This window comes from Strix aluco, chromosome 4 (assembly GCF_031877795.1).
Source record: "Strix aluco isolate bStrAlu1 chromosome 4, bStrAlu1.hap1, whole genome shotgun sequence".
NCBI classification, from domain to species: Eukaryota; Metazoa; Chordata; class Aves; order Strigiformes; family Strigidae; genus Strix; species Strix aluco.
The window spans coordinates 92,036,810-92,053,147 of record NC_133934.1 but is presented as its reverse complement, the minus strand read 5'-3'; the positions used below and the strand labels follow the sequence as shown (position 1 = coordinate 92,053,147).

Here is a 16,338-nt window from a genome sequence, read left to right as displayed (position 1 = left end):
CAGAAGTGAGGAGAGAAAGATTTGCACAATGAATTTGCTCAAGGTAGTCCAGAGAGCTTCTGGCTGAGCAAGGCGAAGCATTAAGACCTCTTGGTTCCTGGTGTTATGCCATACAACTGTTATGATGATTTCTTCTGTAAGTGCAGAGACACCAGCGAGACCCATACAAGACTATCTGTGTCTATCTTTGTAACAGATGTCTTGCCAAAACATTACTTGTGGGTATAGTGGATGTATACCTGCTTATGACTGCGTTGAAAAGGATAAAAATAGCAGCACCTTACTCATAACCAGATGCTACAAGAACAGAAATTCCTTGGGTAAACGGATTAGCAAAAAAAAAAAAAAAAGAAAAAAAAAAGAAAGCTAGTTTTGCCAAAGTATAATCTCTTAGGAATGGGGAATTTTCAGCTGAAACAAAAACCCAACTGTGGTCATGAAGCAACCTACAAAAGAAGGGTTAGCCCAGAACCTCAGACAACTCCCAGCTTGTAAACCACATTCAGCGGTCCCAGACTACCCCAGTAGTTTTGGCAGCTGAAACATTCTCAGGGTATTTTTAAAGCTGGTAAAACACCTGTTGCTTCCTGCACCAGAAGTGGCTGCATTTTACTTTAGAAGTTTTCTGATGGTACTGCAGGACAATACTAAATCTACTTTGGATATTCTAGGAGTAGGAGCAGTACAAGGATCCTTCCCTCAGCATATCCTAGGAAAGGAAGAGAGAAAGTTTCAGCTAAGCAGTCTTCAGAAATGGCAATTGCTTTCTTAGCCCCAGGAGGGGAGGGAAATATCCTATGCGTTCCTTCCACTCCACCTGGTCAGTAGAGGAGGTAAGAGCAGGCTGCACCTTCCCATAATTCCAGATCTGGAGTTTTGGGGCTTTTTTTCAGTATGGTTTACAGAAACTGTCATGTGTATATGCACACATGTGCATGTCGTGCTTCCGGTGCCCATGCACCCTAGCCCCCTCCCTGCCTGGATTCTCTGATCTGCACTGAAAAAAACAAAAAAATGGAAACGCAGTTTGGTGCTGTCAAAAAATCTGCTCCCTGAGCTAATGGTGGGTCAGATACTGAGCCATACCCTAGCAAAATTCCCCCTGGGGTTCTGGAGTACTTCTGTATGAGTAGTATCTCCAGTCTTTGAACTGGTGACTGTCCTTTGCCTTTCAAACAAGGATTTCAGATGGATTTACTCTAACAAAGGAAAGACTGACCAAAGTCTACAAAAATAACAGTGCTCTTTTCCCTTGAGCTTCACTGAGCTGTGGAACAGGCATTAGCCAAAGCTCTTTAAGAATCATAGAATCATCATAGAATCATAGAATGGTTTGGGTTTGAACGGACCTTAAAGACAATCTAGTTCCAACCCCCCTGCCATGGGCAGGGACACCTTCCACTAGACCAGGTTGCTCAAAGCCCCATCCAACCTGGCCTTGAACACTGCCAGGGAGGGGGCAGCCACAGCTTCTCCGAGCAACCTGCGCCAGTGTCTCACCACCCTCACAGTAAAGAATTTCTTCCTTATATCTTATCTAAATCTACCCTCTTTCAGTTTAAAGCCATTACCCCTTGTCCTGTCACCACATTCCCTTGTAAAAAGTCTTCCTCCAGCTTTCCTGTAGCCCCCTTTAGGTACTGAAAGGCTCCTCTAAGGTCTCCCCAGAGCCTTCTCTTCTCCAGGATGAACACCCCCCAACTCTCTCAGCCTGTCCTCACAGGGCAGGTGCTCCAGCCCCTGATCATCTTTGTGGCCTCCTCTGGACTCGCGTGAGCAGGTCCATGTCATTCCTATGTTGAGGGCCCCAGAGCTGGACACAGCACTGCAGGGGGGGGTCTCACGAGAGCAGAGTAGAAGAGGAAGATCACCTCCCTCGACCTGCTGGCCACACTTCTTTTGATGTAGCCCAGGGTACGGTTGGCTTTCTGGGCTGTGAGCACACATTGCCAGGTCATGTTGAGTTTCTCATCAACCAATACCCCCAAGTCCTTCTCTTCAGGGCTGTTCTCAATCCACTCATCGCCCAGCCTGTATCTGTGCTTGGGATTGCACCAACCCATGTGCAGGACCTTACACTTGGCCTGGTTGAACTTCACAAGGTTCACACAGGCCACCTCTCCAGCCTGTCCAGGTCCCTCTGGATGGCACATCCCTTCACTCCAGTGCATCAATCACACCACACAGCTTGGGGTCATCAGCAAACTTGCTGAGGGTGCATTCGATCCCACTGTCCATGTCACCAACAAAGCCGTTAAACAGCGCTGGTCTCAACACCAACCCCCGAGGAACGCCACTCGTCACTGCTCTCCACTCGGACATTGAGCCATTGACCACAACTCTTTGAGTGCGACCATCCAGCCAATTCCTTATCCACCAAGTGGTCCATCCATCAAATCCATATGTCTCCAACCTAGAGACAGGGATGTCGTGTGGGACAGTGTCAAAAGATTTGCATAAATCCAGGTAGATGACATCAGTTGCTCTTCCCTTACCCACCAGCACTGTAACCCCATCGTAGAAGGCCACCAAATTTGTCAGGCAAAATTTACCCTTAGTGAAGCCATATACTGTGCAAGGTCCACGCAAGGACATATACCAGCTTCTTGCTGCACCCGAGGAAACTGCAGCTCCAGATATCCAAGTAACTTGTCCAAAGCAGAACCAGGAGTTATAGGTATATTTCTAACCATCAGAACAACGTTCACGGCAATAACTGGACTCTCCTTCATTTTACCTCAGCTTTATGCCCTTCCCAATATAAATCCTTATTTTCAGCATTCATCCGAGAAACTCCCACCTCCACTTCTCAACCCTGAAGATAATTCTAGTCCTGCTTAGTGTATTCTGCTACAGACTGGGATCAATAGCATTAAAAGAGCTACAATGATGTGGCCTTAGAAACTACCATGTCAGGCTCTTCTTTGGGTAGAGAGAGAATAATTAGTATGAGCTCTCTGCAGTTACCAAAGGAAATCCCCTGCAGGCACAGAGGTTTAGGCAGCTTCTCTTCTGTGTGGCCTGTAGCAGGTTTGAGCTCGTATTAATTAAACCCCATGAGGGCTCAGTGACCAGCCCTTCATACATGCACATGCATACACAGACACAACCAGCTACCAACCTGGTCCCCTGTGCCTCTTCTCCATCCAGATGTAGCAGTTGTTCTGAGCTACCCCAGTTTGTGAATCCAGGAAGGGAAGGCGGACGCTTCGCTCAGCACACAGCCGAGAGTTGTAGCTGCGACAGTGCTCAATTGCTTCTTTGTAGAACTGGTCCCCGAGTCTGCCAAAAGAGATAGAGCAGAGAGTAAGAAAGATTGCACTGCCCCCTCAAACAAGACTAGGAAAAAGGGGACATAAGGTTGGTTTTAAAATGGACAAGCAGAAAAACTTTCCCTGAACACATGCAAAACTTGCTGACACGAGACGCTGCTGAAGCAGATCATGCAGAAAGTGCCACCAAAAGATCAGACTCTCAGGAACAGGACACAGATCTTTTCAGTAGTGCCTAGCTACTGAATGAGCAAATGATGCAACCACACTGGCCCATGACCCTGGGTCAGGCAACATATACACCACGGCGAACTCATTCTATTGTTTCTCTTTCCCCCATAGTTTGTCCAGCCAATTCAGCAAATCAGTCATGTCAATCCTATGTTACAGCAACTCCTGCAGCATATTTTGAGCAACCAGAAAGCCAGCCAAGTTTAGAAGAACCTCAGTCCAGCATTTCTGGTGTCAGAGAGCCTATAAGAGCAAAGGACATAGTCCTCATATTGCGTGCTTCTGAGGCATGAAAACACACCCCTTTAACAACTAGGGCCATGTCTGCAATGGTCAGACTAGACATTTTGTCATAACCTTTCCAGAGGCTTCCCCAGTCAAGCCTGAGGCACCAACAGCAGCAGGCTACAACAGTGACTGGTAAGATCCAGCATGGCAAATGCTGCTTTCCTCTGGAGCCCAGTGGGAGGAACAGTTCTAAAGACAATGTCACTTATTTCATAAGTAACTATTTGTTCAAAAATTCTGTAGAATCTTCGTCTTCCCTTGAGAAACGTTTAAAAACTCTGCCTGCTGGAGATTACCAAAATCCTCACTCCATTTTCTTCTAAACAGGGAAAAGCATCAAAGTAAAGTTACCCTGAGGACACAAAGCAGCTGTCACACTGGAGCACTGCAAAGTAGGTGGGCCACACTGCTGAACCTCATTCTTGATCTATTGTCAAGGTGAAACTCAGTCGTGACATGAATAGCTAGGAAAGCTACCCATTAGGGGTAAGTTCATTAGAAAATAGGAGCAGAGTGATATATAGCATAACTTGCTCTGACTCTGATCTTCATTAGTGTGCAAAAAGAGTATAGCATGCACAGCAAGGGAGCTGAAGGGATGCATGCACAGAGATAAAAGAGGCTTCCTTTCCTGTTCTATTAGTTTTCCCTGCTACCCTCTTTCGTAGGCACAACTGGCATTTTAAAAGTATACTCCTTTTGCACACCTCTGAATGTCAAATCAGTGCAAATTGCTCTGTTTTACCATCTGTGACTTTTTTCTGACTCACATCTTTTAAGTCACTCCTCAGTTGCACCTTATGACTTCCATGTCAGTCATACTCTTTTCCCCTGGGCTGTTCTGGCCCAATATCCTCTCGCTGACAGGGGCCAACAGCAGACGCTCAGGGCAAATACAGAGGGAGGCACCTGTGGTTCCCCATTCTCACTTCTGATAATCAGAACTTCACTTCCCCAAGTCTTAGGTTACCCAGTGGTGGGAATATTATGTTTAAGAGACCTTGACGAATCTTTCTTCCATGAATTTATCCAACCAACTCTTCACTCATTTATCTTTTTCATACCTAAAATGTTGTGGGGTGATGAGTTCCACAGCTGAAATACAATTCATGTGAAAAAAGCATTTCCTTATGCTTGTTTTCAGTCATATCTCAATTATTTACAAGTCTGTTTTCTCACAAAGCTTCCATCAGGTCATTTCTCTAATGAGCAGAGGGTATCCAACATAGTGAGCCCTTGGATGTGGAACAAGCACCGTGGCTAGATGCTGGAGCCCACCAGCTTCCTGCTGCCCTCCGCCACTCTGACTTCAGCCACCTCATTTCAGTGTCCCCAAGGGAGAGAAGGGGGCAGTCTCCCACAAGCAGGAATTGCACACAGGAGTCAGTACATCCTTTGGCTATGGAGACTTTCTAAGGGTTGTTCAGTGGTTTCGTGCAGCAGTGAACATCTGTGAATGTGGTGCCTCACAGCCCAGTCCCCCTCCGCTGACCAGCAGCTTCTGGGCAGCAGCTGGTGTGGGGATCTCTGCAGGGCAGCTGAAGGACAGAGCTCTCTGAACTGTACAAGCAAGCAGAGGGCAGAGCCGTGGGCAAAGCATGTACAGTGAGATCCCTCTGGACACTGAGTCCCCCGCAATGACCTCAAACCTCTTTTTCCATAAAAAGGCAGGGGGGGAGGGAAGGGGAGTCGAGGAGAAAAGAAAAGATAAGCTGCACTACTATACAAAGAATGTGACTAGGAAGAAATGAAAGCTTATTAAAAGCTGTAATTAAAGTTGTACACTTGTGTAATCAAAGTCAGTAACAAGGAGACTCCAGTTGATCAAAGATTAACAGCTCTTTCCACAAACACTTGAGCTTCCACAGAGCTATTTCAGATTCCCCCTACGTTAAGCCAGGGATGCTCACTAACTCCAAGGAGTTTACTGGAAGGAAGAGCACAGCTGTGTGACAACAAACTGTCACCACTGCATAGATTTTCTTTATGCTAAAAATTACTCCATTCATTAGAATATGCACACCACAAAGCATCCGTATTAACAAACACAATACATCTCAGCAACACAGATACAGGATCTGGCTGGAGATGACCTCACTTTCCACCTTCTTCTAAGATTGAAAATCACTATACATCTTAGAATGTTAAATATTTGGCTTTAAAGGACACTGTTAGGTAGGGTATAAGATTAAATTTCAGCTTTTTCTAAGAGGGAGAAAAGGGGGTTTGAGATCCTAATGGCAGAGAAGCTACCAAGTTAATGGGTCAGATTCACTCTTGACACAATCTTGTAGTCTAGCTGTTTCATTGTATTTATTTTACAGATTTTAAATATGCATCTTTTGCCTTAAAGAAAAAAATAATTTAGAAGCAGCATTTAGTCACTTCCATACTTTAAGAAAGCTTGCCTTGGCTCCACTACAGTGAACATGATCAAAAACCCCAGCCCCTAAGTATTCACTGGAAAGGTATTCAGATACTGGGACCTTGAGGACTTGCTCTGACTTTAATTATAAATGGAATTTTAAAAAGTGACAAGTAATCAAATATAGGAAAGTAAAGAAACAGTATTTCCTTATAACAATCATATCTCAGTGGAAAAGAGCTTCTTCGCAATTATTGTTGGGTGGTTTTGTTTTACTATTAGTCTTCACTGGAGTGACTCTGACTTGTTCCAAATTTCAGTCAGTTTTTTTTAAGGATCTTTAAACTTAGAGATATTTTTTTTCTCTGTTTTCGGAGTCACATAACTAAACACAGCACATTTTACCTTATGCAGGAAAACCATAAAGTATGGTTTGGGGCACAAAAGTGAAAGTATGCTCATCACTGTGGAGTCATGGAGGTGGGACAAATCCCAGCCCGCTCCCAGGAGGTTTGCGATGGAGCTGGAGAACAGACAAGGGCGGGAATAAGACTGGAGAGCACATGAGCTCAAATGAAATTCAAACAGATCGGCTGAATTGGAGCAAGATACACAAAGAGAAAAAAATAAACGGACAATATTAATAATAAAAAATGTATCATATGTCAGAAAGATTAATTATCTGATGTTACATGCTTCATAGTTTTCCCAAGCTGTGTTGCTATGGAAGACTTACACTTCATCTCCTGAAAAAATATCTGCAAAAACTATGGGGAATTTCCGCATTATTTTTATGAAAAGTATGTATGAGTCAGTGCTGTGCTGTGACTGACTGCAAGGGTCGATTCTTCCCGTTGGACACAGGAGTGAAAGGTCATACAGTCTTGTCTAGATTTATATTAATGACACAAAATCATCAGCATATGTGTAGATTTCAAAGATGCTGGGGAAAAAAAATCAAGGAGCAGACATGAACACTGCTGGCCAAGGAAGGCAAACCATACTGGAAGCAGCACCACTGGAAATACAGAATAAAGTTCTCAGCACACTGAAAAAAAGCACACAGCCCCTCAGTGTAGGGCCACAGGTGAAATCCCAGATGCTTGGGACAGGCAGGCCGGTGACACTGCTGGCATACACGCAGGCTTTGCATATACATTCCAGCCTGAGGACACTAAAATAACCCAGTTCTGGCTGACTAATAAAAGCTCCCTGGCTTGGAAAAGAACAACCTATGCTATTATAATCCTCTGCAAGGCTGCATAAGAGAGGTATATATCTAGTAGGAGTTCGGGGCTCTTCTTTGGTGAAAAAGGGCAGGACTGAAACTAAGCAGCAGGCTCAGAGCAGCAGAAGCGCAGCGTGAATGGGGAGGTGAGCACTCTGAAAGCACCACCACCCCGTGGGTCCTGGGACAGACACGTGAGGCTGGTGCAATTCTATACAGCCTTGCAGGTAGTCACTGGCACCAGGATGGAGGATCAGACCCTGTGACTTTCATGGGGTCACTGTCCTTTTAAGCATTAAGAAACTGAGGTTTTCTATCATGGAATCAGGTCAGCTAATAACAAAGGCAGCGAAGAACAATGCTTTCCTACTCTCAACTTTTGCCTGCCTGATCTAACTAGACCATAAGATTTCTGAGCAGACTCCGACTTACTATTTCTCTGTACAGTACCTAGTGCCATGACTCCTCTGTCTAGGCATGCCTTAAATGAAGAAAAAACAACAAGAACTGGCCTGGCTTATAAACCCATAAATTAGCAACAAGGACTAAGAAGAGCCTGGCTTCACTCCAGCTGCTTCAGGATGTTCATTTCTCTGCTGACAAGAGATCTTGATGGGCCCTGAAAGCAGCGGAGCAGCTCTCCACCACTACTTTCCAGCCCATCCTGCAAAGTCCCAGATATTCGAGTGCACTACACATTTTACCAAAGCTACAAAATGGGCAGAATCAAGCACAACCCTCCTGCAGTGCCTATCACATTTCAGGTTAGGATCCAGAGAAGGAGAGCACTCACTGAAGACATATAACCAGCCAAGCTCAACCATGATTACAGGTCCACATCACCCCTGGAAAACTTGCATAACGAAGAATCAGTCCTCTTTAAGCGCAGCTCTTAAATTTTCATGAGATCCCTTGAGTATGAATCCAGATTGTCTCCAGTTCTTGAGGCCAGGCCCCTTTCTAGTCATTTCCCTCTAAAACCATGCTCACTACATGACTAGGCAAGTAAAAAGCTGATAGCACAGAAAGAAATGACTAATCATGCAACAGAAAGCAACAGACTTTTCCTTATGAAGTTTGCAATGGTCCCCAGTCATGATCAAAAATGTGGGACTTGCCCTGCTCAAGACCATGGAGTTTTCATTTACTATACTTATGGCCTCTAGTCTTGTATTTTAGATCATTTGATATTGTGAGGAACACTGAGAATAACTGAAAAAGACATTTTAAATCAGAAATTGTTCTTCAGCAGCACTGCCACCCAGTTTCAAACTGGGCAAGATCTGAGAAGTGGTGGGAAACAAGTGATGCAACACAGCTTCAGAAAATACTTCACATTCTCCTTTTGGAGACATTCATAGAGTCTGGAAGTGAAGAACCAGTGGGGTCTTAGGCCTTCTCACAAAGATGGACAGAGACTAAGAAATCATGCAGACGCTACCTGAGCTACCAGCTGCCTGTGACACTGCAGACCATGAGTACAGCTTGCCCAACTGCATGTCTTGGCAAGTGCTGAGAGACCTGCACTGAGCTGGCTACAGTAGTTCCTTTCCAGTAGATCCCAGGAGACCCCCAACAGGCGGCTGCTCTCCTCTCCAGAAGCCTTGACATGAAGGATGCCACAGGGCTCAATTCTTCCACCACTTCTATTTAATATCTGTGCAAAACCTCGAGGGAATATGATGAAGTATACCCATATATCCATGGCAGAAATGCCAGCCATTACACTGATGACATGCAGCTTTATGTATCTTTTCCCCCTTCATGAAGACAGCACTCTCCCAAATCTCTCAGTGTTGAAGCAAGGGTATCATGGCTGGCAGACGCTGAAGTCAGAAGAGCTAGTAGCGAGGCTGACTGGAAGTGGGAAATGTTACAAACTATGCGCTAACGTTGTTCATGATTCAAAGACAGAAACTAATGTGGGCAATCTAATAGACACAATCATGAAGAGGGCCTTCCTCCCTCTCTCTCTCGCCAGCATAATTCTCTTGTCAAGCAGTGGACTGGCCATGCTCATGTGTGTTTTTCAGATCTGGGCTGGTCTACTATGACTCTCTGCCTTAGACTAGATAAGCAACGAAGACAGAGCTAGTTGCAGTACTGTAGTACCTACCCTATCACAGCACAAGCCAAAGAAATCAGTAATCCCCAGCTTCTCCTCATGCCTTTTCCTCATACACTCTGAAACACCACTGGTTTTCACAAAGGGCACAGTGGGCTAAGTTCAAACCGCTTGAACAGCTGCTTCTCCTTTCTACACTCAGAACAGCAGATGCAACTGGAAACCTGTGCTTAACAGAGCCCAGTATCACCAGACTCCTGCAGCACTTTCAGACAGCAGACCCCCAGCTCCAGAGCATCTTCCTGGAAGAGATAAAGCATTCTGCTCTGCTCATCCTCACATTACATTGCAAGATGCTAACACAAAATTCATCAAAAGATCCAAGCAAAAGAAAGCATAACATATTCAAGAGTATCAGACCACTATTAAGGATTAAACAATAAAGGACTGGCTGGGCCCCTCCTTTGGCTGTACTCTCTGGAACTTCTAGTCTATAGGCAGCTCCTAACCACTACGATCATGCACCCTTTGCAGCTGCAGAGAGGTAGGATACCAAGACTCAACAGAAATACAGAATGGCTTTCCTGACATTAGGTGAAGCATAACAGATTGCTCAAAATCCTACCACAAACTCCAAGGGCAAGTCGGAAAGTGCAGGAATGTGCAGATTCAGTTTTCTCATAACGGTCAGTTGCGTCTGTCCCTGCACAACATCTTCTAATGATGTAAGGGGTGTGAACATGAGCAAAGGCAAAACAGGATTTCCAGATGAGTTACAGAAAACTCAAATTTTCTGGGCTTTCAGTTTTTAGCATAAGCTTGGCAGCTTTGTAAAGACCCACAAACACATGTCTATCCTAGACTCCAGAAGAGCCAGAGTCATCAAGACATCTATTCCATTTCTATACATACTGAGTAATTTCATCTGATGGACAAAAAGAGGTCTGTATAACTTCCCCCAGCATGGGAGTCAGAAAAAAAAAAGGTTAGCAGAACTGTTTCAGTAGTAGACAGAGTACACAAATCAGACCACAAATCAGTATACAGCTGCAAGCAGAGACAGCATTGCTGGAGCAGCAATGATCGAAGGGTAAATGAAAGGAAAGGCTTACAAGGAGAGTTAATGCCTTTCATTGGAAGAACTCATACAGCCGGGCCAAAATAGACAAGCTTTCGAGCACTTGTTCAAAAGTACTGTGCCAGATGCATAGACTGTATGTGGTGCAAGAGATTAGGAGCCATCAGAGAGCTGATGACAAGTTCCTGAGTCAGCACTGGCACAGCCCAGACATTACAGCAGTCAAGGAGATGTCCTGAGCTACGAGTCTAGGTTGAATCCTAGATCAGTGAAAGAGCAGTGTGAGGTTTTCCAGCACCCTCATTCAAGCACCCAGCATTAGCCCATCCCCTATGTGTAGAAGGGCAAAGGAATCCCCTTTTTGCCAGGTATTTATCAGCAGACTTCCCCTGGTAGGTTGGAAATCCCTACTGGCTATTTGTGGCCAGAATCAACAGGCTTCTCACTGCTTGAATCACGGTGTGATGCTGAATCATAGCAGAGAACCTGGCCTCATAGAGTGAGCTAAATTCACTACTCTGGAAACAGTCTTAGACTGTAATTTAATCCAGCGTGAAACTACAGGTATCATCTCATGCAAAAAATCTGTCTCTGAAGAAAAATGACAAAAGGTAGGCATAGCTTACACTTTGGGGAAAATTGATCTGATTAGCTCCATCCTCACAAGTATTGTGGAAGTATGAGAGCTCTGCTAGCATTTCCATTTAAAGAAAAGAAACAGCAGCACAAGTTAATACTGCGAAGAAGAGTGTGGTACATCAGGGTATTTCGCTGACCGCAGCCTGCAGGCCAAATCTGGCTTTCGGGGTCAAGAGCTGCTGCCATCTTTGTGCAGGAAGAAGGACCAGAGCTGGAGGAGTTCCTCTTCCTGCAGCTGCCCGTGGCCTCGCACAAGGCCTGCAGCAACATTCCCAGCTCTCAAAGCCAAAAAAGTGGGATCACTACATGCATCTTACTCAACAGTTAACATGCAGAGTTGTTGGCTAGATACAACAGGTATCTGCGTATGGTACAAGATGATGTGTGCTTAGAAGAGGTATTTCAGAAGATTAAGTTCTTGGCCTCATTCATATATACTGGACTGTGAACAATTATAGTATGGTGCTTGTGGTAATTCGCCCACTTCTCCTCTTACTTTTCTTCCATTTCCATGGAGAGGTAACAGCAGCAGTTTCCATGCCATACACCAGGCTATCTAAAGTTTTTCCAGAGACAGGCATTGCATACAATCTCTATTAGACTCAGCACAGTGACCAATTAGGTTAATCTCAGAGGCAGACTCCTTGGGGATATCTCAGAGCATCTATTCTTTCTCAGGCCAGGGTTTCTGTTTTAAAGAGATGCAGCATCATCCAATTAAATGAACAACAGGTGTGAAAGGTAATAACCTAGACCTCTTCTGTATCTGAAGACAGCAGTCAGAATTCAGCTTGGTCCTAACCTCCCCCAAAAGGTCAAAAATTCTCTCCAATTACTAAAGGAATGAACTAATGAAAACTTCACCAACAATATTAGATTGGACATGACAACATCCAAGAGATTTTTTTATATATATTTTTTAAAAAGCATCTCAAGTTGCTGGGGATTGGGGTTACAGAAGTCTGTTTGGCTTCGTGCAATCATAGCCTTAGGGGCCAGATGTAGCCAAAGATGAAGTCTATCCACTCAACTCTCTCAGTCCTGATTTCCCACAGTGGACCTGTCTCTTGCAATCCTACATCCAGGAGAAAGGTAGATTAGTAAAAAACATAATCTATCACCTGAGCTGGCACTGCGAAGCCACCAAACCAGAATTCTACAAATGACTCTGCCACGACTTCCTTTGTAGCTTTAACAGTTCTCCTGCAGAACATGGGTAACACCCTACACTTACCTCACTAAATAAATTGTGTGCATTACTTTAGGCACTGCCTATACTAAAAGATGCTCAGATCATAAACAGACATCCTCTCCTAGCTCTAGCTGTGCTGGCTAAAAATATCACCCCCTCCTACCCTGCTGCTTTTCACTGTTTGTCTCCTTCAGCTTACTGCTCCCACACCTCCCGCCAGTAGCAATACTTGTGCAAGTGCTCCCTGATCTACTTCAGGCAAGGCCATTTGATCTGTTTGAGCAAACCCAGCTGACATTGCCTGAAGGAACTGAGGGCGAGCTCACAAAACCCCTTCTGTCACCAGAGGTAGTCTCCAGCAGTACAATCAGCAGTAAAATCAGCTTCAAGTAGCACACTTGTTTGTTTGCAATGGGAAAAAGCCTGTCCACACCATCAGTGGTGACAGCTAGGTCACTCAGTCAGCACAGCCCTCTCGGGAGACACAGCATATACAAATGGAAGGAGTTTTCCCCTACCAACACAGTTACATCATCAGCCCAAATGACATCAGCTAAGCTGACAAAAGCATTCCTTTTCATGTGTCTCTATGTATCTCATCCTTCATGAAGCCATGTATCTCCATCAGATCTCAACAGGCAGTGAGATGCCAGGAAAGAGCATGAGGGTTTTGCATGCTTTTAGCCATGTCAGAGTCACAACTGTCCAAGCTCTACAGCACGGTCCTGGTCTGAATGACCTCTGTTAGCCCTGTTGGAAGTTCCCAGGCTGGGATTTCCCCTGCACCTTGTGCAGTTATTTAGTAGACTAATATACAGTGCCATTCAATCCAGATGGCAGAATTTAGAAGTGATTGAAATAAACACGCAAGTAGAAGAGTAGTAGAAATGTTCCTAAATGGCAGGCAAGCTTCCCCACCACACAGAACTGTATTACATTAATATTTTAGGTACTTCCTGTCCTATGACTAGAAAGAGTTAGTGAGCTCACATTTCTTCTGCTGACTTGCTTCTTTTGTAGGAACCTTGTATCTCCTGCTGCAAAGGAAATCCCGCTACCGGAAACAATCCATTTTGCTCAGGTGAAAATGATCACACAAGTAGCAAAGCAGAGATTTATATAGATCTAGAATAAAACCACATAATTATTACAGTCTACTTTGCCTCTGAGGTCAGCCTTGGGAAAAAAAAATCAGCTATAGCCAATACTTTAAAGATAAAGTTACTAATCTTGAATGGGTAGCACTTTTAGTTCCTCAGTCATGATACATATGACAAATAGAATACACATGTAAGAAAACACAAAAATCTACTCTACCCAGTCAATAATTATTAACCACACAAAACACTTACAATGGGAAATCATGTTTTCTGTTCTCTACAAAGTAATCTTAAGCCTAGATAATTAAGGTTATGTTTCTTTGAGTTACTATTTCTCTTGAATACACAGGAACAATCATTCTGTTACTTGTATAAATGTACTGACCTCAGCAGACGTACAGCAGGGATATACTTGACTCATGCTACATAAGGGAATTCCCAAGAGGACTGTGAATTAGATTCCTTTTCTCACCTCCTTCCTGCAGTTGTACCCACAAATGGAAGTAGGGCAGATTACAGGCATTCCTCTGCTGAAGTATCATTATTACTTCTCAAAAAAGAACAGTAAAAGTTAGAAAAGGCGAAACAAATGCACTGTGTCTTCCAACACATCATGTCACAATTCCCTCAGCATAAAGAATGCCCTGTATTGAGAGCACACTTGAACTAACTCAAAGGTCTAGGCACAGGATCTTCTGCACCTGGAGCACATCCCATGGGAGCAGAGAAAACCATCATTGCAAATACACACATTGCTTTAATTCTGAGGAGTGAGGTTTCAAACATCTGTACCCTTGTTTCTGTAGATACTTACACAGCATATAAGAGGAACTCTCTAATAAAGTCACGAGAAAGCACTTGCCACAACTAGCTTTCAGAAACTCAAATATCTGATGGTTGTTCCCCTATACACCAACAACTTTCCTTGCATGTGTTTTTCTTCCAGCTTGCCTCCTGCTATCAGCACCACCTTAACTCAAGTATCAGATTGAGGTGGTTATTACTGTGGAACAGTTAAAGCAAACAGAAAAGTCTTGTAATTCACTTAGTAATTAGCAAAGCTTGCAGAAGTGTGTTGCTGCAATTATCACTGCACAATCCTCTCTTCTGCTCAAACAACTTACTCCTTTGGCAAGTTTCACTATTCTTAAAGACTCCAGGTTGTTTGATGCATATCCCAATCATGCTAGGGTAGATCTCAGATCCATCTTTGGTCCTGTGTGTTCACTGAAGTTTTCAAAGATTCATGATGAAACCCTGCCTGTGAGCAAGCATCAGGTCCCATGTCAGCAAAGCACTTCATCAAGTGCGCAGGTCCCCTTCAGTTCAAAGTTAGGCAGATACTTGAATGTCCTGCTGAACAGAGATGGCAGATGGACAGACAGCACATGCTCCAGTGCACTTTTAGAATGAGGTCTTAGAAGCAGGTACACATGGGCAAGCCTGTTCAGGTCAGTTTATCATGTTTTCCCAGCTGGAACTAGCCAGAGCTAACACGTTACTTCCATTTTCTCTCTGGGATGTAATACACTGCAGTAGTTTAAGCTGTAGGTCACAAAAGTGTAATCTAGGGATCATGAGACAGTCATTAATCAATCAACCAGTGGAAATAGGAGCTAGGGAGATATCATTATCTCTACATTACAGATGAGACACAGAGAGTTTGCATAACAAAGCCATAGCGAGAGAGAAGGCACTTATTTCCAAGTTTTCCTCCATCTTTTCTTCTGAAATTTGTTTTCTCACTCTTCAAGACTTCCTTCCCCAAATGCAATCCAGCAATTTTCTTCATTCAGAGGCAAAGCTGACTCCATGTCACCCCTGAAAGCTAGCTGAAGCTCTTCTATACAAAAATCAGTTAAAGAAACAAGAGCAACCTTTCTTTTTTCCAGACATCCTGTAAAAGCTACCTGAACACTGCAGTGACAATGACAGTGACAAGGAAAGACAATGACTAAACAAGAATTTGGACACGGAACTAGCTACATACTGAGTCTCCACTTGTCTACACCCCAGTTAGTATAGAATCTCCATCACAGTGGTCTATAAACCGGACCAGGAAAAGACTGACAAGTAACTGAAGGAAAAGAACTGAGGGAGTCAACTGTGAGCAAGGAGAGGTTACAGAAAAAAATGAGAGAGAGAGGTTAGCCCATTGCCCTGGAGTAATGGCTAGCCTTTAACACATGGCCTCTGCTCCTGTCAGTATTTCTTCTTGGACAGGTTATCTCAGGAATTTATGCTTTCCAATAATTACCTTTCAGAGGGCTCTCACTTATCTTGCAAGAGGAATCCACCAGTAACCTGACCTGCATTGCTCATGCAATCGCCATCCACCCCCTCTAACCTTTCATCCCATCTCTCAAAGCAAAAGCAAGTAGTTCTTCCCAGACTTCCAGTGCTGCATCAGCAAGGGCTGGTGAAGTTGATAAAAAAAAGAGTTTTAATGCTTAATGCTACACAAACATTGATGAGCTTGTGGGCAAAACCAGTAAAACATTACCAGCAGGTTAAAATACCTCTTGTACTAATGTTATATTATCCAGAACTGAAGGATGAATGCTGGTCTCACACCATCATATGAAGCATTTTTACCTCGGAGTAAGTTTTATTATTTTATTGCAGCAGACCTCAGAGCCAGTCAGTATTGGTTTTAATAAATTTTTGGACTCGCAGGACCCTCTATTTAAGCTCTCTTCCTGTTACCGTCCTAATCTACCTTTCTTCCACTGTGTGAATTGCTTTTCTTCTTGAAACATCACTGCCAAAAGGAAGTTTTTGCTTCTGGCATTCACTCCAGAGCCATTTCAGATTAACTTGTCCATCTCTGCTAAAGTATATGTTATTGCACTCAATGTAATTATACTCCCATTTATGCTC

At 43.9% G+C, this 16,338-nt stretch overlaps 1 protein-coding gene across 9 annotated transcripts in view; it reads right to left on the bottom strand.

Annotated features, from left to right (window-relative positions):
* The window catches only part of DPF3 (double PHD fingers 3), a 180,107-nt gene that overhangs the window by 105,344 nt on the left and 58,425 nt on the right, over positions 1 to 16,338 (bottom strand). For all 9 annotated transcript variants that reach the window (XR_012623258.1, XR_012623259.1, XR_012623260.1 and 6 more), the window contains exon 2: positions 3,122 to 3,282. Coding sequence is in view for 5 of the 9 variants with exons in the window: in XM_074824286.1 (XP_074680387.1) it covers positions 3,122 to 3,282 (161 nt within the window). In the remaining 4 variants the exon portion in view is untranslated. The remainder of the gene's footprint in view (positions 1 to 3,121; positions 3,283 to 16,338) is intronic.